Genomic DNA, 27,540 nt, shown 5'->3' with positions numbered 1-27,540 from the left:
TCTAAAGCTGATATCCTCAAGCCAAAGTCTGTCCTTACAAAATGGAGAAGAGCTGAGTGTGTGCAGTAGGGCTCAAGCATCTTGCTCACGTATTGATCCTCTATTACAGTTGGGCTGAAATTTGTTCCATTGGCAGTTATGTAAATGTATGTACTCACTACTGTAAATCTCTCAGGATAAGAGCATCTGCTAAATGACTAAAATGCCAATGTCCGATCACAACAGGAGAAAGGAACCTTTTTTATTTTGGATTGATTCACTTTTTAAATAAAGGTGAAATAAAATGTAAAATATGTTTTGGCCTCTGACTTATCTTAGGGTTGTTTTGCTTTGTTGCCAGGGTTGTTGTTCAGGTTAATGTTTTGCTGGTCCAAACAGTACAGCAAGAACATCTACGCCTCTGTTCCTGATGTTGTCTTGTCTCTTCTGTCGTCACTGTAAATACTGTCGGGTGGTTTTCCACTGAAAACACTGCTGGTCGACTGGTGTTGCATTAAGTCCAGGTGGTAAGAAAAGCAGCATGTTTCTCTGGTGTGGACGGAGTTCACCTCCACATACCAGGGCTACATGGAAACATGCTCAGTAGACGCTTCAGAAATCCATCATCGCTACTCTTCAGAGAGAACAGGGGGGAAAAACTCCTCACATTGTCTGGCATAACTTTGTTGTTTACGCTCCAAGCACAAGTTCTTCTCCCTAAATCAAAACCTCAACCATCATGAGGACAATGTGTTTTTCCTCTTTTGTTGAGGGTTTTGGGGAGGGTTAGCTGATCCTAGAGCTGTGCTCAGTTTGCTGGAAGCCATCTTGTTTACGGTAACTGTATTGGATGGATGTTGAATGTTCTTCCCTGTCACAGATTGCATTAACAACTTCCATATGCCAATTGTTAGATGCCTCCCAAATTCACCAGGCAATTTAAGCAACAGTTGTGCAATATTGGGCTTGGCAAGCAGGTGACACTGAATGAGGGGAAAGTAAATACATGGGTAAAGTTAGCAAAGGGGTAAGTCATACCAAATGTGCTTAGATTGCATAATGCAGTCAATGCACTAATACAAATGAGGAAATCCTCTCGTTCCAAGCCTTTAAAGTAGCAGTGTGTTCGTGCCTCAGTGTAGGTGGAATTGGTGCATGTTTCATTGTTCAGGTGATAACTAAAGAGTTAGCCATGTATACAACGTGGCAATGTGACTCGATTCCAAGGTTGCCTACTTACATCCAGCACTGTTAGCATAATGCATACAGTCAAAACACTTCCAGCTAATTCCTCTGCATATTGTGTAATGTGTGTTCCCAAGTGAAGATGATGATGATGCTATTAATTGGAAGCCGGTTGTTGGGGCAGTAACAGCCAGTCTTGTGTTGTACCTGCCAGAAGTCTGCCTCCTTAGTGGGTTATCTATTTTAGTCTTGAACACTGCACGTTCGGCAGCCACACAGCCTTTTTCTTACAGGCCTACGAGACTAGTTGACTCCTGATGAGGAGCATTGGGAACTGCACTCACTGTGCTGACACTATTTGCACAGTGGTAGATAAACCTGTGGATTTTCTGCTTGATGAGTGATGGTCACAGGCACTGAATGGTCTACTTCTGAAACGATCCACAGAAGTTGCCAGAAACACGAACACGCTCACTCTGTCCTCCTCTTCCTGAGTTTGTCACAGTCTACCACTTCTTTGAGGTGGGAAAGGTCCTATTTTACCATGCTACACCAGTCTTCCCATGCACCAGTGGGCTGATTTTTCCTGGCCTAATTTAAAGGCTGGGACACTGCAGATAACACTCCTAGCTAATTATTAACGAATCTCTCTTTTCTTCCCCTTCTATTTCCCTCTTTATTCTCCCTCTCCTCTTCCATCATTTGTTTTTCATGTCGACCTGTCTCTCCCTCTCTGTGACCACAGACTCACCTGTCCAGGGTCAAGAGCCTGAGGCCTTACACTGCCCTCTTTAACCTCTCATCTGGCTCAGGCCTTTCTTGTCATCTTTCTCTGCCCTCTTGGCCAACTTTTTTTTCCCTTTTTGAAAACATTCTGTATCACTAAGCCACTTCCTGTCTCGCCTTTTCCCTAATTTTCCAAACCCTGCCTCCTTCCCACATATGTGTGGTACAAGGAGGTACATTCTGGAGCAATTAGTTTATTTTAGGATAAAGAGAACTTCCTCTCTGCTAGCACCCCTCCCCTGATACTCACATAGGACTGTGCCTGCTCTTGGTGAAGTTCTCCCAGGCAGGGTCTTTTCCATAAAAGGCATTGTATGCGTCCTGCTCACCAGGCTAGATCAGACCAGAGGCCAAGGCCAGTCATGTCTGGCTGGTGAATGGACAGGAAGTTGGCACTGTCTGGTACTAGGAGGAAACCATGCATGCCATAGACTATGTAGTCACGCTCACCAGCTGGGTCTCTTAAGACTGGGACTCAAATGATAGTGTTCAGGGACCTAGTCTAGCCAACATTTAATGGGTTATTCAATCAGACTACTTGAAGTGTGTGTGTATTTGTCAAGGTTTTTGCATGCTTGCCTTTGAAGTCTCAGGATGATTTCTGGAGGAGAAACAGACAGGACTGAACACTCACAGAGGGCCTGTCTTAATCTGGGAGGAATGCAGAGTGTGTGTGTCTTAAATCCTTTTTTTAATTCAATAACCAAATTCACCAACTCCGATTTGATTGGAGGTCTTTATAGGGGCCTGGCAGTTGTGGGTTCAACAGCTGCATGGCTGTCTGGCTGACTGGATCTCACAGCTGTTGGCTCTGTCAATGACCCTCACTTTCTCCTTCTGTCGCTCTGCCTCTCTCTATAAGTCCATCTCATTGCCTGACCAGCTGGACAGCTGTCACCATCCTGGTCCCATCCTGGTCCCGCAGTAACGCTCAAGAACTGACCAGGGCTGGTTTGTGTGTGTCTCTCATTTCTAATCTACAGCCCTCTAGTCCTCGGGACAGTGAGTCAGACCATAGAGCTGGGAAGTCCCCCCCCCCCCCCCCCAAAAAAATATATATATATTACATTTGAAGTGGGAAGTTTACATACACTTATGTTGGAGTCATTAAAACTAGTTTTTCAACCACTCCACACATTTCTTGTTAACAAACTATAGTTTTCGGGTAGGACATCTACTTTGTGTATGACACAAGTCATTTTTCCAATAATTGTTTACAGACAGATTATTTCACTTATAATTCACTGTATCACAATTCCAGTGGGTCAGAAGTTTACATACACTAAGTTGACTGTCTTTAAACAGCTTGGAAAATTCCAGGAAATGATGTCATGGCTTTAGAAGCTTTTGATAGGCGAATTGACATCATTTGAGTCAATTGGAGGTGTACCTGTGGATGTATTTCAAGGCCTACCTTCACACTCAGTGCCTCGTTGCTTGACATCATGGGAAATCAAAATAAATCAGCCAAGACCTCAGAATTGAATTTATAGACCTCCACAAGTCTGGTTCATCTTTGGGAGCAATTCCCAAACGCCTGAAGGTACCACGTTCAACCTGTACAAACAATAGTACGCAAGTATGAACACCATGGGACCACGCAGCTGTCATGCCACTCAGGAAGGAGATGCGTTCTGTCTCCAAGAGATTAACGTAATTTGGTGCGAAGAGTGCAAATCAATCCCAGAAAAACAGCAAAGGACCTTGTGAAGATGCTGGAGGAAACGGGTACAAAAGTGTCTATATCCACAGTAAAACGAGTCCTATATCGTCATAACCTGAAAGGCCCCTCAGCAAGGAAGAAGCCACTGCTCCAAAACCGCCATAAAGAAGCCAGACTACTGTTTGCAACTGCACATGGAGACAAAGATAGTACTTTTTGGAGAAATGTCCTCTGGTCTGATGAAACAAAAACAGAACTGTTTTGCCATAATAACCATCGTTATGTTTGGAGGAAAAAGGGGGAGGCTTGCAAACCGAAGAACACCATCCCAACTGTGAAGCACGGGGGTGGCAGCATCATGTTGTGGGGGTGCTTTGCTGCAGGAGGTACTGGTGCACTTCACAAAATAGATGGCACCATGAGGCAGGAAAATTATGTGGATATATTGAAGCAACATCTCAGGACATCAGTCAGGAAGTTAAAGCTTGGTCACAAATGGGTCTTCCAAATGGACAATGACCCCAAGCATACTTCCAAAGTTGGCTTAAGGACAAGAAAGTCAAGATATTGGGAGTGGCCATCACAAAGCCCTGACCTCAATCCTATAGAAAATTTGTGGACAGAACTGAAAAACCGGACTCAGTCACACCAGCTCTGTCAGGAGGAATGGGCCAAAATTCACCCAACTTATTGTGGGAAGCTTGTGGAAGGCTCCCCAAAATGTTTGACCAAGTTAAACAATTTAAAGGCAATGCTACTAAATACTAATTGAGTATATGTAGACTTCTGACCCACTGGGAATGTGATGAAAGAAATAAAAGCTGAAATAATTCATTCTCTCTACTATTATTCTGACATTTCACATTCTTAAAATAAAGTGGTGATCCTAACTGATGGGTCAGAAGTTTACATACACTATATGCCTATGTAGATAGTCCATAAAAATCTGCCGTTTCCAGCTACAATAGTCATTTACAACATTAACAATGTCGACACTATATTTCTGATCAATTTGATGTTATTTTAATGGACAATAAATGTGCTTTTGAAAACAAGGATATTTTTAAATGAACCCAAACTTTTGAATGTAGTGTTTATTATTTTGTGTGTGTGTGTGTGTGTGTGTGTGTGTGTGTGTGTGTGTGTGTGTGTGTGTGTGTGTGTGTGTGTGTGTGTGTGTGTGTGTGTGTGTGTGTGTGTGTATATATATATATATTTAAACTCAATATCATTTTAAATGTCTAAAATCAAAAGGAAACTGTAGAAGGATAATGGACCTATATACATACAGTTTCTTGACTGTCCGGCTCGGTAAGAATTAGTGAAATTAAAGCTAGACAGTCAGGGAGCATCAAAAATTCCCAACATGATGTCTAGTGGAAATTATTTTCCAAATTTTGACGGCAAGGAAATGAAACACATTTTCAATTCGGCCCCCGTAGCAAAATGAGTTTGACACACCTGCAGTAGAGGGTGGTTATAGTCCTCAAACATGAAAAGTTGTCAGTGAACGTTCTAGACATTATCTGTGCATGTAAAGGTAGTTTCCTCTGTCTTTCAATGTGTGTGTGGAACTGGAAGCACAGATGTATGCTTCTGATTATTCAGCAGGAGCCAGACTGTCATCAGAGCCACACTGCTCTCACTTTGTTCCTCCTGATTCTGGACCTCCGCCAGTCTTCCAGGAGTTAGGATCTGAGAGGGAAAGGCTAGAGCCAAGAACACATGGGAGGGGGAGTTATATTGTGTTTAGACAGGTTGTGGACTGGAGGGGGTGGATGGTGGAAATTAAGGTCAACAGAGGCGCAATAAATTCAGGGCAGAAAGTGAAACTCCCCTGTCCTTAAACAAACCCAAACTGAAGACAGCAAAAAGAGAGGGAGAGAGCGAGAAATGGAAATAATGAAGAGGGAGCGAGGAATTAAGCCGTTGGAATGCTAATCGTGTTCTAGAGTGGGACACAAACTCAATAGAAGTCAGAGCTCAGTGAAAACCCCAAGATGTTAAACCCTGAACACTTGACTGCCATGAAGAGGGATGCCAGAAAATAGGAAAACAAACGTAATACCTCTGTGCTCTAATGGTCTTTCCTTCAATTGAGCCATGCCTGCATTGTCCCACAACCCTGCCGTTGTCTGTACTTGTTTCACTAGCCTATTAACCCATTCAACCCCTGGATAGGCTGTATTAGTGAACAAGATTTTCAGGTGGGGGGGGCGGAGGGTTTTGGACCTGGAAGTGTAGTGGGAGTGTGATATGACAGTCCCCTGCTAAAAAATAGTGCTGGAAGTACATGGCGCTGTGGGCGGCTAACTGTGTGGTAACTGGTCCTAACGGCAGGTCAGGAGTCATGCTCTGGGTCAGGTACTGGAACAAAAAGCTGGGTGCATGGCCCTCAGCGGGCTCAAAATCCCACAGTGGGAGAGACACGGTGACCCCGGCGCAGACCTGTGAGTGTGAAACACAGGGTTGTCGGTTAGCAGTGGCTAAAGGCTGTTTACATATTCAGTTCCACTTTCCGTTAACGTGCATTTAATGCATTCGAAACCACTTACCTGCAATGTAAGACTTTAGTTGCTAGCTGCAGTCCCTGCCTTGATTTGAGTCGAACTGAAGAGTTCTAAAAATGTCCTCTTTCGTCTGTGAATGTCCCTGTGAATTGCTCTAACCTGTCCCCTTTCCTCTTCCTGTCCCCTACAGGAAGTCTAAGACGAAGCCCAATGGGAAGAAGCCGCCAGCGGAAGAGAAGAAGCAGTATCTGGAGGCAGAGTTCACTAAAGTACGCGTGGTGGACTTCGACCTGAAAGAGCTGGTGCTGCTGCCCAGGGAGATAGACCTCAACGAATGGCTCGCCAGCAACAGTGAGTTACCAGCAGCTAATCACAATTAAAACATTTTTGGGTCATACACTGCTCAAAAAAATAAAGGGAACACTTAAACAACACAATGTAACTCCAAGTCAATCACACTTTTGTGAAATCAAACTGTCCACTTAGGAAGCAACACTGATTGACAATAAATTTCACATGCTGTTGTGCAAATGGAATAGACAAAAGGTGGAAATTATAGGCAATTAGCGAGACACCCCCAATAAAGGAGTGATTCTGCAGGTGGTGACCACAGACCACTTCTCAGTTCCTATGCTTCCTGGCTGATGTTTTGCTCACTTTTGAATGCTGGAGGTGCTCTCACTCTAGTGGTAGCATGAGATGGAGTCTACAACCCACACAAGTGGCTCAGGTAGTGCAGCTCATCCAGGATGGCACATCAATGCGAGCTGTGGCAAGAAGGTTTGCTGTGTCTGTCAGCGTAGTGTCCAGAGCATGGAGGCGCTACCAGGAGACAGGCCAGTACATCAGGAGACGTGGAGGAGGCCGTAGGAGGGCAACAACCCAGCAGCAGGACCGCTACCTCCGCCTTTGTGCAAGGAGGAGCACTGCCAGAGCCCTGCAAAATGACCTCCAGCAGGCCACAAATGTGCATGTGTCTGCTCAAACGGTCAGAAACAGACTCCATGAGGGTGGTATGAGGGCCCGACGTCCACAGGTGGGGGTTGTGCTTACAGCCCAACACCGTGCAGGACGTTTGGCATTTGCCAGAGAACACCAAGATTGGCAAATTCGCCACTGGCGCCCTGTGCTCTTCACAGATGAAAGCAGGTTCACACTGAGCACATGTGACAGACGTGACAGAGTCTGGAGACGCCGTGGAGAACGTTCTGCTGCCTGCAACATCCTCCAGCATGACCGGTTTGGCGGTGGGTCAGTCACGGTGTGGGGTGGCATTTCTTTGTGGGGCCGCACAGCCCTCCATGTGCTCGCCAGAGGTAACCTGACTGCCATTAGGTACCGAGATGAGATCCTCAGAGCCCTTGTGAGACCATATGCTGACACATGCACATTTGTGGCCTGCTGGAGGTCATTTTGCAGGGCTCTGGCAGTGCTCCTCCTTGCACAAAGGGGGAGGTAGCGGTCCTGCTGCTGGGTTGTTGCCCTCCTACGGCCTCCTCCACGTCTCCTGATGTACTGGCCTGTCTCTTGGTAGCGCCTCCATGCTCTGGACACTACGCTGACAGACACAGCAAAACTTCTTGCCACAGCTCGCATTGATGTGCCATCCTGGATGAGCTGCACTACCTGAGCCACTTGTGTGGGTTGTAGACTCCATCTCATGCTACCACTAGAGTGAAAGCACCGCCAGCATTCAAAAGTGGCCAAAACATCAGCCAGGAAGCATAGGAACTGAGAAGTGGTCTGTGGTCACCACCTGCAGAATCACTCCTTTATTGGGGGTGTCTTGCTAATTGCCTATAATTTCCACCGTTTGTCTATTCCATTTGCCCAACAGCATGTGAAATTTATTGTCAATCAGTGTTGCTTCCTAAGTGGACAGTTTGATTTCACAGAAGTGTGATTGACTTGGAGTTACATTGTGTTGTTTAAGTGTTCCCTTAATTTTTTTGAGCAGTGTATTTGAGATTCCACTAGTCTGTCCAGACACAAGATAACGCTTCCAGAAAGCTAAACACTCGACAGATTTACTTATATTTCCCCGTTTCTGCCTTTTCACTGTCTTCTCTTTGGATGTGTATTCTATAACAGCACTGCAGCTAAATCCTCAAGAAGTTTAGCTCCAGGTTCAGCTCCTTACGTTATATAATGACTCTATAAGAACAACAACACCATATCAGGCATCTCCATCTTAGACATCTCCTCTGGAAGTGTCTGAACCCCTGTAATTTCCTGCAGGATGAAATGGCTACATCCTCCATTGACAATCCACTGCCTGTTCTATACAGTGTTTTTATCTAGTGTCTTCTCCCCAAACGGTTAACTATTATCTTAAACATTATACCATACAAGAATATCTGCTGTTGATAGTTTACAGGCATCTTAGGCATCTTCTCTGGGGGTTTGTATGTCCTGTAACACCCTGTGTTCTCACTGTGAGTTGTTTTATCAGTCTGTGTTGAGAAACCGCATCATGTAAAAACAAATGGAACCTGTTTTAGCCTGCGACTGCATTTTTCTGCGTGAAATCAGGGAGTTAGGCAACTAGGCCAAGCCCCGTCCGTATCGACTCGTATCAACCACTAATAGGCCTTGGAACTCAAACGGCACTCGTCTTGGGAAGAATGTTTTTCAGCCACTTTTTATGTGAACTGTCTGTTAATTTTGGCCACAAACATTTGCCAAAGAAGCCTAAGAAACATATAAAGAAGTTGCAAAAATACCAGTCATGAATGGAGGCAACAGTTCAGTAACCTGCTAATACCTCCAACCTCCTCCCTCTCTGTCTTATACCTGGGGCACAACTGTACAGTTCAAAGTGTTGCATATGACATGAAATATCGTCAACAAAACATTGGGTTTGTTGTTCCATTCACTGTAAACTTTACACTGCAGAATTATTGTGTTCAAGAACAGTACTTACTTGGATCAAATAGCATATCAAATACTTCAAAGTAGCAGCCTAAGTATTTGAAGGCATTTGATGTATGTAGACTATTTGACGAGGCTAGGCCTTGAGCAGACTGTGGGTATTACTGAGTGTGCTGCTCTTCTCTCCCTTCAGCGACGACCTTCTTCAATCTAATAAACCTGCAGTACAGCACCATCTCAGAGTTCTGTACTGGGGACACCTGTCAAGCCATGACGGCCTGCAACACGTAAGTCATCTCCCCCACCATTGGTTTATTCATCACTTCTCTGGCCTCCAATTGGGTTATTTATCAGAAGTCTCACAACCCATTGGATAATTTATCAAGGATGCGCTGACACGGCAACAGACCGTCTGTTGAAAGCAGGAGAGCTCCTGACCACAGGGCTGTACTCACTGTTCCCTATGTCTTTCTGTTGTTTGTGTTCCTTCTCTGTCTGTCTGGCTCGCTGTCTGTCTGGCTCGCTGTCTGTCTGGCTCGCTGTCTGGCTCGCTGTGTGGCTCGCTGTCTGTCTGGCTCTCTGTCTGGCTCTCTGCGTCCCTGTCTGTCTGGCTCTCTGCGTCTCTGTCTGTCTGGCTCTCTGCGTCTCTGTCTGTCTGTCTCTGTCTGTCTGGCTCTCTGTCTGTCTCTGTCTGTCTGGCTCTCTGTCTGTCTCTGTCTGTGTGTGTCTGTGTTTTGTACAGTTGAGAACTTTAGAGTTATCTAATGTTAGTGAGAGAATGTTGGAATATGCTGCGAGTATTCTTCGAATCACATGAGCCTTTCTGAGGTGTCTTGTGTTCCTGTCTGGACTGGTGCGTAGTGAGGTCTCTGAACACAGTGTTCCTGTCTGGACTGGTGCGTAGTGAGGTCTCTGAACACAGTGTTTCTGTCTGGACTGGTGCGTAGTGAGGTCTCTGAACACAGTGTTCCTGTCTGGACTGGTGCGTAGTGAGGTCTCTGAACACAGTGTTCCTGTCTGGACTGGTGCGTAGTGAGGATAGAGAGCAGAGATCAAACAGTTCTGAGGAGATTTTATTTCTGTGCGTTCCAATGCCAACGTAACAAGAAGGAACTATCTAGCTAATAGTTATTGTCCCTGTCGTAAAACCCTTTTAAACATATAGAAGTCATTATGGGAGAACATGAGTCATCACTGTACCAGCACTGTGATAGTTTAGCTCAGAAGTCCAAACAGGGTCGTCAAATATCACCGTCAGCCATCGTTGTTCATAAAGGAATACCTATACTCTGTACAGAGAGCTCCTGTTTATCTACCTCGGTACAAAGGCAGGGCCTACCGCTGCAGTAGTAAAACAAGTGTTAGACATAACATGGAGGCCTATTCATCCCTGTCTAGCAGAGTGGAGGAGGTTGACTGAGTATTTACCCAATGAGTTGACCCTGTCGGGGCGAGGTGGCGTCTTGTTGTGAGACCTTCTCTTTGGAAAGAGGCCACCCTCACCTACACCTAGTTATAGGACCGTAAAAAAACAGATCCACACATTTAGGCTCAACCACACTACAAACACGGAGAGGTAATGACAGAGGAAAAACAAACAATGGAGAAGCCGTTGAGAAATGCCAGATTTGTCAGGTGACTAACATGTTACAGGGTTGACCCCATTTAACGTTACTGTATTTTTCCACACCCGCTGTCACCTTTTTTGCTACTGTGGGTACCCACACCCTAAATAGTGGGAGAAGTTGATGTTCTGTGTCAAGCATGTGAAGGAATCCTGTATGGTTAAGCCTATTGTTAGGTTACAATAATAGGCTACATGGTAGCAAACAGCTAAATAGAGGTGGCTGTACAAAGTGTGCAATATTGTAGTGAAGTACATTTCCAAAAGCAAACCCCATGAACCAGATGCCTCCAGTGTTTCCAACGAGGGTTGTAGCCGTAAGCTGTAATATAAACTCAGCAACAAAAGAAACGTCCTCTCACTGTCAACTGCGTTTATTTTCAGCAAACATAAAATGTGTAAATATTTGTATGGACATAGCAAGATTCAACAACTGAGACATGTCTGTGGAACTTGTTCAGTTTATGTGACTAACAGAAATGGAATAATGTGTCCCTGAACAAAGGGGGGGTCAAAATCAAAAGTAACAGTCAGTATCTGGTGTGCCCACCAGCTGCATTAAGTACTGCAGTGCATCTCCTCCTCATGGACTGCACCAGATTTGCCAGTTCTTGCCGTGAGATGTTACCTAAATCCTCCATTAAGGCACCTGCAAGTTCCCGGACATTTCTGGAGGGGAATGGCCCTAGCCCTCACCCTCCGATCCAACAGGTCCCAGACGTGCTCAGTGGGATTGAGATCCAGGCTCTTCGTTGGCCATGGCAGAACACTGACATTCCTGAAATCATACACAGAACGAGCAATATGGCTGGTGGCATTGTCATGCTGGAGGGTCATGTCAGAATGAGCCTGCAGGAAGGGTACCACATGAGGGAGGAGGATGTCTTTCCTGTAACGAACAGCGTTGAGATTGCATGCAATGACAACACGCTCAGTCCGATGATGCTGTGACACACCGTCCCAGACCATGACGGACCCTCCACCTCCAAATCGATCCCGCTCCAGAGTACAGGCCTCGGTGTAACGCTCATTCCTTCGACGATAAATGCGAATCTGACCATCACCCCTGGTGAGACCAAACCGCGACTCGTCAGCGAAGAGCACTTTTTGCCAGTCCTGTCTGGTCCAGCGACGGTGGGTTTGTGCCCATAGGTGACGTTGTTGCCGGTGATGTCTGGTGAGGACCTGCCTTACAACAGGCCTACAAGCCCTCAGTCCATCCTCTCTCAGCCTATTGCGGACAGTCTGAGCACTGCTGGAGGGATTGTGCGTTCCTGGTGTAACTCGGGCAGTTGTTGTTGCCATCCTGTACCTGTCCCGCAGGTGTGATCTTCGGATGTACCGATCCTGTGCAGGTGTTGTTACACGTGGTCTGCCACTGCCTCCCTGTAGCGCTGTCTTAGGCCACATCTGCAGTCCTCATGCCTCCTTGCAGCATGCCTAAGGCACGTTCGCACAGATGAGCAGGGACCCTGGGCATCTTTCTTTTGGTGTTTTTCAGAGTCAGTAGAAAGGCCTCTTTAGTGTCCTAAGTTTTCATAACTTTGACCTTAATTGCCTACCGTCTGTAAGCTGTTAGTGTCTTAACGACCGTTCCACAGGTGCATGTTCATTAATTGTTTATGGTTCATTGAACAAGCATGGAAACAGTGTTTAAACCCTTTACAATGAAGATCTGTGAAGTTATTTGGATTTTTACGAATTGTCTTTGAGCAACAGGGTCCTGAAAAAGGGACGTTTCTTTTTTTGCTGAGTTTATGCAGAGGCGTCCTGTAGCTAGCCAGCCAGCCAGGCAGTCAGTCAGTCTAATGGTGTACCACAGTAACAGCACCCCGTCCTTTCCTTCCTCCGCCTGGCAGGAACGCATCCATCTCACAACTGAGACACACAGTCACGGTCCATGCCCTCTTGCCCCAGGCATTGTGAAGCTATTTTAGGGGGAACTTTCCATGAGCTATGGGAACAGGCCCATTTGGTAGTTATCTAAGCCCATTTTCTGTGGGTGGGTGAATGGGTGGGTGTGTTTTTTGGTGGGCTGTGTCAGTCTTTGTAAGCTTGTCTGTTTTGGGGTAGCTGGGTGTGTGTCAGTCTGTGTTTTGGGGTACCTGGATGTGTCTGTTTGTGTTTTGGGGTAGCTGGGCGTGTGTCAGTCTGTGTTTTGGGGTAGCTGTGTGTGTGTGTGTGTGTGTGTGTTAGTGCTGTAATCTCCTCAGCGTAGAGTCCTTGACCTGGTCCTGTGGTCAGTAAGTCCTCAGTGTGGAGTCCCTGTCCTGGTGTTGGTTCTGGGCCTGTGGTCAGTAAGTCCCTCCTGCAGGTTCAGTGGATGCTGTACAGTCAGGATGTGTAATCCCAGACCACGCTGCTAGTGCTAACACAACCATCCCAGTGAGCACAATTGGTTGAAAGACATATTTCAATGTCTTTTCAACCAAAAAGGCTCACTACTCCATCCACCCTTTACCTCTACTGCGTTCTAGCTAGCTTTGAGATTGTGCGACCGTTGTTTACAAGCTATTAGCCTTTTAGATTGACCTAGGTAGTTCCTACAGACCTTGCTAGCTCTGCCCTAGGCCTCATTTGGTGCCTGTGCTAGATCAGTTACCCCTTTTAGTTTTGCCAGCCTCTCAGCTAACATACCCTGCTAGCTTCATTAGTTAATAGCTATCTTACTGATAGCTCTGTTTCCCTTTTGCTTTAGCCATGCTAGCTTTGACCTTGCTAACTCTTAGATGGTCCTTCCCTGAGTTCTCTTATTTGACTTGTGGTGTCTGTGGTAAAGTGGTCTGTAGTTTATGACCCCTTTAGCGCTCATGCCCAGCCTAGCGTCACTATCCCGCTGCTAGCTATAGTACAGTATTCCCTGGTTGCCTGTGTCATGCTAGCCATGCTAGCTTTGTTTGGCGGCTTCACTGACTTGCCATTTGACCTTGCTAACTCATGATACCCCGTGGCTAGCCCTGAGGGGCGGCATTCAGTTACAACCACCGTCTAACTGGGTCACCCCTCTCCGGAAATGTTTGACCAGTCAGAGTGAGCGGCCGTGCGACTGGGGGATCAGTGTCGTGTTACTCCGAGACTGCAGGGAATTCGGCCCAATCAGGAAATGGAAGGGCCAGGACAGGGGGTTCGCTAAGTCCACTGGAATGAAAATATGCAAACATGTCTATTTTAGGAGGTGGTGGGGTTGGCTGGGCTGGAGGCCTGTTTGGCAGATCCACACTAGGGATGTGACAAATGGATATTTTTTTTGTACCAGTTTTCCGTTAAAACAATAAGAGCATTTTAATAAAATGCCACATGAAATCCTATTGCGTGGTATGACCGCAAGGGGGCAATAAAGTTATATCGCAGTCATACAGTAGGCTTCAGGCATTTGGAATCTGTTTTGTAGCTGCCCGAACAGGCCGGTGAAATTCTGTCGCAAAGACGACCATTACTACACGTGTTCTTTCCATTTGTTATGTGTATTAGCCAAGTCACAGTTCTTCTCCCTACATTTCCCCTCTGTTACATGTCTCACTCAATTTCCATCCGACCTCTCCCTCTACACACACAGACGCGTGCTGCACGAGTGCTGCATTAAAGAAACTGTAGACAAGCTACATTCCTTGTTAAATCATGACAGCTCTGTCACAGATTCTAAAGGGACAGCTCTGTCACAGATTCTAAAGGGACAGCTCTGTCACAGATTCTAAAGGGACAGCTCTGTCACAGATTCTAAAGGGACAGCTCTGTCACAGATTCTAAAGGGACAGCTCTGTCACAGATTCTAAAGGGACTTGTTGATTAAAGTAGGAGTATATGTGTTCCAACCATGAGCTGCAGTTTTGGAAGAATAGATTTTTCTTTTTTCTTTTTTGCAAACTACCATTTACAATAGGTTACAACCCCCCCACCACACACACTGCTAAATCGTGGCCGGCACAAATAAAAAATATATAAAAAAGAGAATCTTAGCACTATTAATCACTTAAATAGAACATAGATAGTCGGGGAGGGTATAAAATCTAAAACACAGTTCAGTCATTCATCACGTTGGGTTAAAATGACTTTTGGTCTTGTTTCGAGATGAGGAAATGCTGTGAATGTGGGGGCTCTCACATAGGCCTAGTGTCTTCCATCTTTCAACATTATGAAGTGAATGATTCAGCCATTTTGAGTTTCTGTAAAAGCACCTTGCCGTGCAAGAAAGCTGCCTCAGTTCGTACTCATCCTTTTACCAGAGATGATTAATGAGATGTAGGTAGGAATTGAACCTACCAGGTTGTTCCTGTTAAAGATCAGATGACTTGTCAGCAATCACTACTAGATGAAGGAATAACAGCCTAGATCATGTACATTTCAAAGCGCATGTATGTACACATGAGGCAGTAGTGACATAGAAAAATAACCCACTCTGTCTTTCTGTTTGTGTCCAGAATATACTACTGGTATGACGAGAGGGGGAAGAAGACAAAATGCACTGCCCCTCAGTACGTCGACTTCGTCATGAGTCTGGTGCAGAAGCTGGTCACAGAAGAGGAAAACTTCCCTACGAAATATGGTGAGTTGAGCTCTGGTCCACTCCAGACATGCAGAGCCTCGCTGTGGTCAGTCGGCACTACTGTAGCCTCTTCTCCTCTGACGTCACACTGAAGCGGGGACTTTGTGAACTGTGCCGTTGCTGCCCTCTAATGTCTCAAGTAGTACAAGTCCTTGAATTATTTTTGGACTTTAGGAACAGTAGCTTGGCAATGCCAAACCAACTAAAAAAGACCACAATATTTTTAACCATGCTCGTTCTCCCTTTTCTCTCCTCTCTTTCTCCGTGCAGGCAAAGAGTTCCCCAACTCGTTTGACTCTTTGGTAAAGAAGATTTGCCGGTACCTCTTCCACGTCCTGGCTCACCTCTACTGGGCTCATTTTAAGGAGACAGTGGCTCTGGACCTGCAGGGTCACTTGAACACTCTGTACGCACATTTCATTGTTTTCGTAAGGGAATTCAACCTGGTCGACCCCAAGGAGACCTGTATCATGGACGACCTGTCCGAAATCCTCTGCGCCCCCGTGCCCCCCACCCCAGCACCCGCCTCCCCTAACTCGGCCCCCTCCCCCTCCCCACACAACCATGTGACGGAGAGATGAGCAGGGGTTGCCGTGACAAGCAGCCCCGGGAAGAAGACGGTAGAAGATTAAGATAGAGAAGAGATGGAAACGTTCCTGGTCCCCTTCCTAGACCTCAGGCTCCAGCAGCAGGACTTAGAAACCTTCCACTAACCTGATATTTCACTGACACCAACCAGCCGGAAGGAAGGTTTATTTGAGGGGGGGGGGGGGGGGGGGGGTGTTGTCACGCCAACAGGAATTGGTGTGAGCGTGTTCCTTCCAGGGGCAAATCCCTCCCATCTGCTCTGCAATTTAAACTAGGAACAAATATGTAATGTTTTTTATTTTAATTTTGGTTTTATTTGACTTTTATTTTATTCTGTTGGAAAAGTTTTATTCAGTTGTATTTGTTTTTCTCATTTGAGACAGTGTTTCTGTTTGCCCTTCTCTCCCTCTGTTCTCTGCCTAAAGTACAGTTCAGGATGGTGACTGCTTTGCTTGAACGTACTATTGTACAGTGTTATTGTGTGGAGAAAAGGTGACTCAACAATGAGTATTGGCTCTTCGCTCCTGCCTAGTGGTGGGAGGATTGAAGGGGGAAGGTCTATAGGGAGCCAGGTTACTACCTAGTGGGACAATACTAGCCAATCACTGTTTGAGTTGTTAATCTGGAGATGATTAAAGCGCTTCCTACTCAGGACCAGAGAGAACACAAGTCACTGCTATTATTCTCTCCCACCCTCGCTCTCTCTCTGTCCACAAAACTACTCTGTCCTTTCAATATTACAGTTGTCATTCTCATATTACTTTAGTCATGTATTCACCTGAGGAACCCCTCTTTAACATCCCTGTCCCAGAGGCCACCCATAGGGGGCAGTATAGACATAGGGTGGCACTGCCACGCAAACAGGGAGATAAGAAGATATCAAAATTCTATGTAAGATATTTAATATGACCAGACAGACGGGTGCCCATGTCTGGTGACGGGAGGTTGGTGGAGAGTGGAGACCTCTTCCCCAGGGAACTGCTGTTTGCTGCGGTGTGATGGAGCGTTGGCCACCCTGCCCTCTCTAGCAGCACAGGAGAAGGACAAGGACATTGGTAATGTCTGCAGGCCCAGAAAGAGGAGAGGAAAGGAGGAGTGTGGTGTGCTTTACTGTTCTGTATTGCTGAAGAAGCCCCCCAGCCCAGCCCCTTGTCTTTTGGGGTTTTATTTTCCCTTCTAATGTTATCCTACACATATATAGAAAAGTGCACGGTCTGCTTCATCTTCACTGTACAGAGAGTGGAAAGAGGAATCAGACAGCCTCTGTGTCGAGGGTTTATTCTTCTCTTATTTTATTTATTTTAATTTTGTTTTATTTGCAGGGTTCTTCAGTTCTGGCTTTCATTTTTATGTATTTTAATTATTAACTAAGTTAAAAGCAATTTAATATTTTAAGCTCTGCTGATTATAATCGAATAAAATACATAAATGCCGCTCGGTCTCATGTTGTCTTCTGTCAACCTGATGATGATGTGTGACATGCATAGAAATATGACACGGAAAACATGTCACTTTTTTCAAGGAAACTCCTCTGCATATCATCCATATATATATATATATACACACACACAGTACATGTCAAGTGCTTTTCAACAGGCGTTTCCTCTTTATTGCCGAAGTCAAGCTTTGCATAAACACTATCAAAAACCATAGTGATTTTTACCATACAAGAGCATCATTATATAGATCAACAGTGCTCAAGACCTCGAGGGCCACAGTGTCAGTTCTACTGGTTTCAATGCAGTGCCAGATGGAAAGCCTGCAGGAGGCTAGTTCTTCAGTGGGAGGTTCGGGTACCAGTACACACACACTGGCCTCTGCCTCCGAACTGGATACAGTACTTGCATAACTTTGTATAATGTTATAAATCTATCAAACTGCATTCGGTCATACATGTGCATATGTTTTCATTTAGGACCTGGATTAAGAATGTATTTGATACATGCATATTGTGGGATTGCTAAAACAAGACATTCAGGCATCTAAAATCACCTAATGCTTCAGGTAATGTCGCATTTACATTTGCAGTCTATAATAGGGCTATGTGGCTATTAGGCTACAAAATAGTGTTCTTTGATCCTGGTCTTTACTATACCCAAAGGCTGTGAAGGTTTTTATTCTAGGCCAGAGCTGAGTATGAATTACAGGGGGGAGTGTGTGTGTGAGCCCCATTAAAGGTGCACTGCACTTAGAATTGTTTTCAATGAGTGACAGATCTATAACTCATATTTCTATGTGAAAGTTACATATTGCAGCTTTAAATGCAACAAAAGTCTAATATCTGAGGGCTCTAGATAATGCTAATTTAACCATTCTATTTATTTTAAGTTCCAGTGCAGACATTTTTATCTCGATTTCAAATTTTGGGTTAACAAGTAAGCACCTTACTGTGATTATATTCATATAAAATAGTCAAAAAGAAACAAAAATGGCTTCTTAGCAAAGATTCATTTCTCAAGCAAGAATCCCTGCAAGATCCTGCATGTCACCTCTAGTTGACAGTTTTACTAACAGGTATTGTGTCAATTCAAAACTTTTGCACAAGACAGTTGACAGAATTGTCAATTTAAAGACATTTTGCCAATTTATTAATTACTACATTTACCTAACATTACATAGTTAATCCAGAGATTCTTTGCCTTGATTCGGCAGTCTCGTTCAGATCATTGCATTTGTAGTTCTTTCTGATAGACACGTCAGCTAATTAGTATTTTATTTTTGTGGGGTAAATACAGGCAAATTTTTTGATAAAAGTCACCTTGTCCGAGAGATTTACAGTTATCAAAATGTCACTCCTGGGTAAACCTACACAAAGCACAGCCCTTATTTTAAGTGTTTCTAAAATCCCCTATGGGAAAAAATGTATGGTGGAAAAACGATTGGAACCATTTCCTTGTTTGACTGCTAGGTTTTATGGATATTATGACTCATACTATGGTACTCCATTACTCTACAAGTAGGTTGAGCCAACATGTTTTTTCTGCTTGCACACACACAAATCAGAACCATGGACAGCCACATCATATGTATCTTATGTTGATTGGACTAAATTGTTTTTGGTTGTCACTGTATTAGACTAAGCATAGGTGATTTGATGATGATGAAATGTTGCTGGAATAGTGGAGGCAGCTCCTGTTTTCTTTGCAACTTGCAATAACTCTCCATGGTTGTTTAGTAGTCCGAAAAAGTCGGAAACATTCCCTTTCTTGACGATGATCATGTAACTGTTTGTTACGTGAAATATGCCTTGTAGACTTCACCCGACAGAGGTTGCCCCCCGGTTTTGTGATGAAACAAAGGTGCGGTGGAATTTATTCTGCCACTGTCTTCTTATTGTCTTCGCCTCTCTGATTCAGAGGGGTTGGTTTAAATGCGTAAGACACATTTCAGTTGAATACATTCAGTTGAACAACTGACTAGGTATTCCCCTTTCCTTTCCTTAGGCCTATATCACGGTCGCAAGGCATATGAACTAGCAGGTTATCGATCTTTTTTTCTGGCTTCCGCAGTGATTTTTACCCATGATGCACGCTACTGCTAATCACTTCCTTGGTTGAAGCAGGTGTTAGGACTGGGCAAGAAAAAAGGCCTGCACACCCTTTGGGTACCATGGAACAGAATAATAACACTGCTAGGACATAATAAACATTTCATTTCTGTAGCATTAGAAAAAGATCCATTAAAATTCAATAGGTAATAAAAATCTATTACTTTCATATACAAAATGCAATGGCAACTCCTTTATACCTGTAAAAGTGGGCTATTTAGGCTAGTGGGCTGATGGTGCTGTATTGCTTCATGCGCAGTGAGAGCCGCCGCCTTCTCACCGACGGCCGCGGGGTAGCGTGCTCGTGCAGTTTAAACCTGGCGATGCCTCCCTTCTCATCCAGTTTCTTGGCACTGCAGCTGGGTGTCGCTACTCTAACTGTGTTACCGAATTTAGAATAGTCCACCGCATACATGCCCTCCTCCTCGGATATAGTGGGCACAAAGCGCTGCCCCCACAGTATCTCCTCAGACAGGTATGATGTACGGGCCTGGGTGGTTATACCCGTGGTCTCCACCACCCCCTCCAGCACCACTACCACCTCGATATCATTATTTTGTAAATCCGCTGGCGATAGCTCGTAGAGCGGGCTGTCTTTGTCAATAACGTGGCATATGATGAGAGGGACCACCAGGAAAATGCCGTTGGTCCCCACGGGGTTGTCCATGTGAATGTCTATCTGGTCCAGGGGGACCACGTCGCCCTCCGAAGTGGTGCTGCGCCTTACCACCTGCATCCGCACGGTGGCACTAATGATCATGCTCTTCCGCAGGTCCCCTAAACGGATCATAAAGCACAGTTTGTTATTTCGGATGGAGATGACGGCGTGCTTGCTGAAGATCAGCGTTTCGGCGCGCCGGTTGGCCTGGGCCGTCTTCATAAAGATACACCCCAGCATTATGGCGTTAATCAGCAAGCCCACGATGTTCTGAATGATAAGGACCACTATGGCAGACAAGCATTCCTCTGTGACCATGCGCCCCCCGAACCCGATGGTCACCTGTACCTCTATGGAGAAAAGAAACGCAGAGGAGAAGGAGTGGATGTCCGTCACGCACGGGACAAAGTCGTCACCCTTTTGATCCAGGTCGCCGTGCGCAAAGGCAATGAGCCACCAAACCATTGCAAACAGCAGCCAGCTGCACAGAAATGACATAGTGAAAATGATAAGTAAGTGAAGCCATTTTAGATCCACTAAAGTGGTGAAAACATCCTGTAGGAACCGTCCCTGTTCGCGAATGTTCGTGTGGGCCACATTACAGGTTCCGTTTTTGGCGACGAACCGAGCCTTCCGCGCTTTTGACGCCTTGAATTTAGGCTGCTGGACATCCTCAGCCAAGCGGGTCAGCAAGTAGTCGTCCGGGATCAGTCCTTTTCGGGAAAGCATAATGCTCCCATAGCCTACTAGTCACCCCCTAACCACTTGCTTTGGATTACGAAGATTAGCTACCTCTTATCTTGATGAAATATATAGGCTAAGGAATTCCTTTTCTCAACTGTGTCTTCTAGTCGAAGGTCAACCTCCAGTGACAGTACTCTTTCCGAATGACAGCAGCTCGCAGGAGAGAGTGTTGTGCTGTCATCGAGTTTCTAAAACTATGTGTGCTCCTCACATCGGTTAGGCAGGGACACCACCATAGCCGCCCAGGTCTCATGAGAAGATTCAGCTGCCGCTGTCAGTCACGAACTGCAACTCGATATTTCCTTCGCAGTTGACGCACCGGTCTGGCGCGCTTTTCACTCGATGAAAACAGAATTCTCTCATGTATAGGCAAACCTTTAACGAGGTAGATATATCGTAACAGGAGTGGTGAAATCGTCTACTAACCCGAGTGTTTTACCCAGAGGTGATACAATTACTCCGGCCCCATTGTTCTGATGAGGGAGCATAGAGATACATAGAGGACTCCATTTCCCAAAAGCCAGTTTTAGAGGACTTTCGCCATTTTTAAGTAGTCAACTGGGTGGGACTTCCTATTGGTTAAGGAAGGATCACATAATTCCATCCAGGTCACCAGGAGGGTTCAGCCAATGAAGTATAACTGCAGTGGCAATAAATCGCCAACCTTGGCTTTATACCTGTTCAAACAACACACTCAAAGTGGTAGTATGCACCCTTCCAGTTTGTTTACCAACTCATAGAAGTAGTAGAAGAAGATAATTGATTACTTCAAAATGGAGATTGCCTCAATGGCACTGCCCATGCTCTCACAGATGCCATAATAGAACAGTTACAATGTTGTGTCATCTAACTATCTCTATGGGAGACAGGCAGGTTAGATGAAGCTCAGTGCTGCTAAATTAGCAACAAGATCTCACAGAATCTCTTCAGTATTTTGATGGTTCAGTTTAGCCATTCATTCCGACTGGTTAAGGTAAGGGTTAAGGTTTGGGATAGGGTTAAAACAGAAAAACTTGACAGTTAAATTTAGGCATGAATTTTGACTGGTTAGGTAAGGGTTAAGGTTAGGGACAGAAAAAAATAAAAACAAGTCCCTAGCACTGGAATTGAAGGCGCAATCTTCGGAGCCAGAGCTGGTGGCTTAAGCCATGGATCAGATGCTGCTGGAAGTGGTGTTGGAGGGCCAGAAGGAGGAATTATTCCTAAAATCATATCCCAAGACCCCAGGGTAGTGATGGGGACATCACCCTTTGTAGGATGCTGTCTTTCAGATGGAATGTTAAACAGGTGTTCTTACTCTCTGTAGTCACTAAAGATCTCATGGCAATTATCATAAGAGTAGGGGTGTTAACCCTGGTGTCCTGGCTAAATTCCCAACCTGACCCCATTTCTATCATGGCCACCTAATCATTTCCCTCATTACTAATTGGTATATATCACTCCTCACCTCCACCTGATAGCTGATGTGTGGTGATCATTCTGCCGCAAGACATTGGGTGCTACACATTGGTGGTGGATGAGATGAGCTTCCCCCATAAAGCACTTTGGGTGACTAGAAAAAGCATTGTATAAGTCCAATCAATTATTGATAATTATATTACTAGACAGTAATAGGGGCTCATGTTGCCCCTAGTGGCCGGTATTGAAGACATCTCCTAACGTCCTGAGGACCATCTGGTGTGACCTGGCTGAAACCAGAGCTTGAGCAGGGAAGGCATTAGGCAGAAGAAACTGTTCCTCTTTCAGCTGTACTTGATCAGTAGCCTAATATGAAACATCATCTGAAAGTCTGGGCTATGCTGATGGCATTTCCCTCTCTAGGGATCAATGAACTACATTTAGTTAATCAATGTATCAACTCAAATGATCGAATTAGAACCTTTTCACATATGGAAGGTTATTTATTCATTCTCAATTATAGACAATCTTCCCAAACACTAATGACATAATATATTAATAAGAAAAAAATAGACAATACACTATCAAACTACATGTATCTCAGACAATAGACCTAAACATAATAATAATACATGGGACTTAAATAGCGATTTTTCAATGACCCAAAGTGCTTTACAATAGTAGAAACTAAACAAAAAACAGAGATTAAAACAAAACAAGAAACAGGGGCTAAAGAAGGGAAAAGAGTGTAATGTCTCAGTGATGTCTCGGTGATGTCTCGGTGATGTCTCAGTGATGTCTCGGGCAGGTGTTTTGTTTCTGACATCCATTAACTATTTAAACAATTATGTAGCAGTCTTATGGCTTGGGGGTAGAAACTGGGTCGTAACAACAGGTGTAGACTAACAGTGAAATGGATACTTAAGGGCCCTTCCCAACAATGCAGAGAGGAAGACAGTAGAGAAATAGAAAAGTAAAACACGTAATAATAAAAGTAACTTGTCTATATATACAAGGGGTACCAGTATCGAGTCCATGTGCAGGGGTACGAGGTAATTGAGCTAGATATGTATATATAACTAGGAATAACGTGACAAAATAATAAACTAACAGCAGCGTATAATAAACTAACAGCAGCATATGTGATGAATCAAAAAAGTTTGTGCAAAAAGGGTCAATGCACATTGTCAGCGTAGCTATTTGGTTAACTATTTAAACAATTATGTAGTCATGTTATGGCTTGGGGGTAGAAGCTGTTCAGGGTCCTGTTGGTTGTAGAATTGGTGCATCGGTACCGCTTTCCATGCGGTAGCAGAGAGAACAGTCTTTGACAATTTTTTAGGGCCTTCCTCTGACACCGCCTGGTATAGAGGTCCTGGATGGCAGGAAGTTTGGCCCCAGTGATCTACTGGGTCCTATGCACTATCCTCTGTAGCGCCTTGCGGTCGGATGCCAAGCAGTTGCAGTACCAGGCGGTGATGCAGCCAGTCAAGATCCTCTCAATGGTGCAGCTGTAGAACTTTTTGAGGATCTGAGGGCCCATGCCAAATCTTTTCAGCCTCCTGAGGGGGAAGAGGTGTTGTCGTGGCCTCTTCACGACTGTGTTGGTGTTTGTGGACCATTGTCCAGCAACCCTGGAGAAGGCCCATTACATACACATGGAATCTGAATCCCTCTCATGCTGTTTACAAGGCTATGATTCAGGTCCTAAATCTTTGTTTCTGACGTCCCTTGTGTAACTTTCTCAGTCACGATACACAAAACCCATGCTGAACTGGGTTCACATTTCCAGAATGTCCATGGGTGCTGGGGGCCCCCATAACAAACCAGTGGACTCCATAAATGTTAATATTAACCTTGGCATTCCTATAAACACGTCCAATATAAACCTTGCTTGCATTGCAGGCACTGGCACTGTGATACCCTGGTGTCACCTGTTCCACAGCCCTTAAGTCCAACGCTTACATGAACCCCAACCCTAACCTAACCCTTAACTCCAAAAAGACACACTGTTCCTGGGACTTTTTTCTGTCTGGGAGCTGCTTCAGCTAGATAGTATTGACTATTTCTAGAACACAGCCCAGAGTCAGTTGAAGTGTCATTCTAACCCAGCCTTCCACAGCTGACTTGCTTGTCTTTGTACATTGTGAGGTCACACAAAACTACCTTCCTGTCAAATAAACTGTAGGCATAACACTGCTGTGCAATGATTATGTTTTTTATTAACATAGAATTAACATGTTATGTACAAATATCATACAGGATTAGAAAATAGAATAATAATATACAGCCCATGGTACAAGTAAAGAGTTTCATTCTAAAATGCTATATATCCATTTTCAGAAATGTTGATAAATTAGCTTTTCTTGATTAAAGAACTTCTGAAAGAGATTGGTGAGTTTTTTCACTATCTAATCATGGTATGGGGTTTTTCAATGACAGACATGTATTTGTTTAAAATCTATCACTTGGTGGTTTCATTTCAGAGAGACAAATAATCATGTTTTTTTAGCAAAATTCTCTCTCTCTCTCTCTCATATATATATATATATATATCTGCCTACACAAATGTAAGAAATTTACAAATTATAGATGTGACAAATATTTAAAAAATGTTTTAGAAAATAAGTCAATACAGTAATATAAGATCTGTATGTAAAACATTTACATTTGGCAGAGCCTCTTATCCAGAGCGACTTACAGTAAGTGCATTCATCTTAAAATGGCTAGGTGAGACAACCACATATCACAGTCAAATATACAGGACACCAATATTCCATTCCAACTAAACAATGAATATATAGCATTTAGAAAAAACACATTTTCTTACACATCTAAAATCTATGAATAAAAAATCTAAGAATAGTAATATTTTACACACACATGAATATACACATAAGAAATAATTTCTGATGAAAAAACACAAATGTTAAAAGTTGGTGGATATAGCGTTTTGGAAATAAGCTCTTCAAATGCACTTTGAATTTCCTCCCTCTTCCTCATCGGTCACTTGTCCGCCTTGACGAATGCGGCAAAGACGCTGTCCTCTTTCTCCAGCAGTGCCTGGGGTCTGTCGTATTCTAGAATGATCCCTCTCTTCATCACTATCACCAGATCTGCATTCAGGATGGTGTGGACACGATGCTAAGTACAGAAAGAAAAGAGAGAAAGAAAGAAACATTAGGTTAGAGAGAAATAAATACAAAATAACAACTTCAGTCTTTTGACATTCGGGGTTACATAGATTACAAATATACTGTAAATGCTATGCACACGATGACCACCATAGACCTACTAAAGATATATTTCAGGGATCTACCCTTATTCAATTTAACCTTAATTTAACTGGGCAAGTAAATTAAGAACAAATTCTTATTTACAATGACGGCCTACACCGGCCAATCCCGGACGACACTCTGCCAATTGTGTGCCGCCCTATGGGACTCCCAATCACGGCCGGTTGTGATACAGCCTGGAATTGAACCAGGGTGTCTATAGTGACACCCTGCAGTGCCTTAGACCGCTGCGCCACTCGGGAGCCCCAATGAGTAAGCCATCTCCTAGGGTCCTCTCTCCATCTCACTTCCCCATGGGAAACCACCATAGCAGCCTGGTAGTCACTTTTGACTCTTGTTATTCTAATTTCCAAGTGCATAAAAAGCATTTTTGCTCCCACAGAATGTAGTCCAATAGAAAATCACAAACCAGCAGGACGGTGGCCCTCCAGGACTAGAGTTGGGCCCTCCTGCGCTACCAGTTCAGATTCCAGTTCTATTTCTATGATTCAACCTTGCCACCATTTGCATTAAGGTCATAGCAGAAGAGCTACTGACACTCAATATATCATAAGTCTCCAGTGGTCACCTGACGTCAGTACATGTCAGGATGTATCGGCTTTCATATCGGTGAGACAGAACTGGGGACCTTACAACAGAGATACTTACTGCTATGGTAACCACTGTTCTGTCAGCAAAGGCAGTCATCACCACCTTCTGCAGGATGCTCTCCTGTAGGCACAATACAGTCACAAGACAAAAGCAGAAGATGAGGATGAGCCTGTAGTAACATGATGTTTTTATACAGTGGCTTGCGAAAGTATTCACCCCCCTTGGCATTTTTCCTATTTTGTTGCCTTACAACCTGAAATTAAAATAGATTTTTTGGGGGGTTTGTATCATTTGATTTACACAACATGCCTACCACTTTGAAGATTGTGAAACAAACAAGAAATAAGACAAATAAACTGAAAACTTGAGTGTGCATAACTATTCACCCCCCAAAGTCAATACTTTGTAGACCCACCTTTTGCAGCAATTACAGCTGTAAGTCTCTTGGGATATGTCTCCATAAGCTTGGCACATCTAGCCACTGGGATTTTTGCCCATTCCTCAAGTCAAAACTGCTCCAGCTCGTTCAAGTTGGATGGGTTCCGCTAGTGTACAGCAATCTTTAAGTCATACCACAGATTCTCAATTGGATTAAGGTCTGGGCTTTGACTAGGCCATTCCAATACATTTAAATGTTTCCCCTTAAACCACTTGAGTGTTTCTTTAGCAGTACACTTAGGGTCATTGTCCTGCTGGAAGGTGAACCTCCGTCCCATCTCAAATATCTGGAAGACTGAAACAGGTTTCCCACAAGAATTTCCCTGTATTTAGCGCCATCCATCATTCTTTCAATTCTGACCAGTTTCCCAGTCCCTGCTGATGAAAAACATCCCCACAGCATGATGCTGCCTTCACCATGCTTCATTGTGGGGATGGTTTCTCGGGGTGATGAGAGGTGTTGGGTTTGCGCCAGACATAATGTTTTCCTTGATGGCCAAAAAGCACAATTTTAGTCTCATCTGACCAGAGTACCTTCTTCCATATGTTTGGGGAGTCTCCCACATGCCTTTTGGCGAACACCAAACGTGTTTGCTTATTTCTTTTCTTCAAAAAATGGCTTTTTTCTGGCCACTCTTCCATAAAGATACTCCAATCTCCGCTGTGGAGCTTTGCAGCTCCTTCGGGGTTATCTTTGGTCTCTTTGTTGCCTCTCTGATTAATGCCCTCCTTGCCTGGTCTGTGAGTTATGGTGGGTGGCCATCTCTTGGCAGGTTTGTTTTTGTGTCATATTCTTTCAATAAAAAAAAAAATGGATTTAATGGTGCTCCGTGGGATGTTCAAAATTTCTGATATATTTTCATAACCCAACCCTGATCTGTACTTCTCCACAACTTTGTCCCTGACCTGCTTGGAGAGCTCCTTGGCCTTCATGGTGCCGCTTGCTTGGTGGTGCCCCTTTCTTAGTGGTGTTGCAGACTCTGGGGCCTTTCAGAACAGGTGTATGTATACTCAGATCATGTGACACTTAGATTGCACACAGGTGGACTTTATTTAACTAATTATGTGACTTCTGAAGGTCATTGGTTGCACCATATCTTATTTAGGGGCTTCACAGCA

At 44.4% G+C, this 27,540-nt stretch overlaps 3 protein-coding genes across 6 annotated transcripts in view; 1 reads left to right on the top strand and 2 right to left on the bottom strand.

The window, feature by feature from the left end:
* LOC120052368 (MOB kinase activator 2-like) overlaps window positions 1-17,182 on the top strand; it is a 110,477-nt gene extending 93,295 nt beyond the window's left edge. For all 4 annotated transcript variants that reach the window (XM_038999228.1, XM_038999227.1, XM_038999226.1 and 1 more), the window contains exons 2-5: window positions 6,314-6,474; window positions 9,188-9,281; window positions 15,037-15,161; window positions 15,432-17,182. In XM_038999228.1, coding sequence (XP_038855156.1) covers window positions 6,314-6,474; window positions 9,188-9,281; window positions 15,037-15,161; window positions 15,432-15,742 — 691 coding nt within the window. In that variant the 3' untranslated portion in view covers window positions 15,743-17,182. The remainder of the gene's footprint in view (window positions 1-6,313; window positions 6,475-9,187; window positions 9,282-15,036; window positions 15,162-15,431) is intronic.
* A 2,331-nt stretch (window positions 17,183-19,513) lies between these two features.
* On the bottom strand, window positions 19,514-20,683 carry LOC120051693 (ATP-sensitive inward rectifier potassium channel 11-like). The gene has a single exon (XM_038998580.1). It carries the CDS (start codon window positions 20,681-20,683, stop codon window positions 19,514-19,516), a length of 1,170 nt encoding a protein of 389 aa, XP_038854508.1.
* Window positions 20,684-25,102: 4,419 nt separating this feature from the next.
* LOC120052367 (ATP-binding cassette sub-family C member 8-like) overlaps window positions 25,103-27,540 on the bottom strand; it is a 146,896-nt gene continuing 144,458 nt past the window's right edge. The window contains exons 38-39 of the mRNA XM_038999224.1: window positions 26,041-26,103; window positions 25,103-25,240 (exon numbers count right to left, since the gene is read on the bottom strand). Of these exons, the coding sequence (XP_038855152.1) occupies window positions 25,103-25,240; window positions 26,041-26,103 (201 nt within the window). The remainder of the gene's footprint in view (window positions 25,241-26,040; window positions 26,104-27,540) is intronic.

The sequence above is a fragment of the Salvelinus namaycush genome, chromosome 8, assembly GCF_016432855.1.
Source record: "Salvelinus namaycush isolate Seneca chromosome 8, SaNama_1.0, whole genome shotgun sequence".
NCBI lineage: Eukaryota > Metazoa > Chordata > Actinopteri > Salmoniformes > Salmonidae > Salvelinus > Salvelinus namaycush.
Note: the sequence above shows the minus strand (reverse complement) of the source record. Positions and strands in the feature narration are given on the sequence as shown.

Excerpts from the sequence above, each read along its gene's own strand:
- LOC120051693 (XM_038998580.1), bottom strand. The coding sequence starts at position 20,683 with ATGCTTTCCCGAAAAGGACTGATCCCGGACGACTACTTGCTGACCCGC.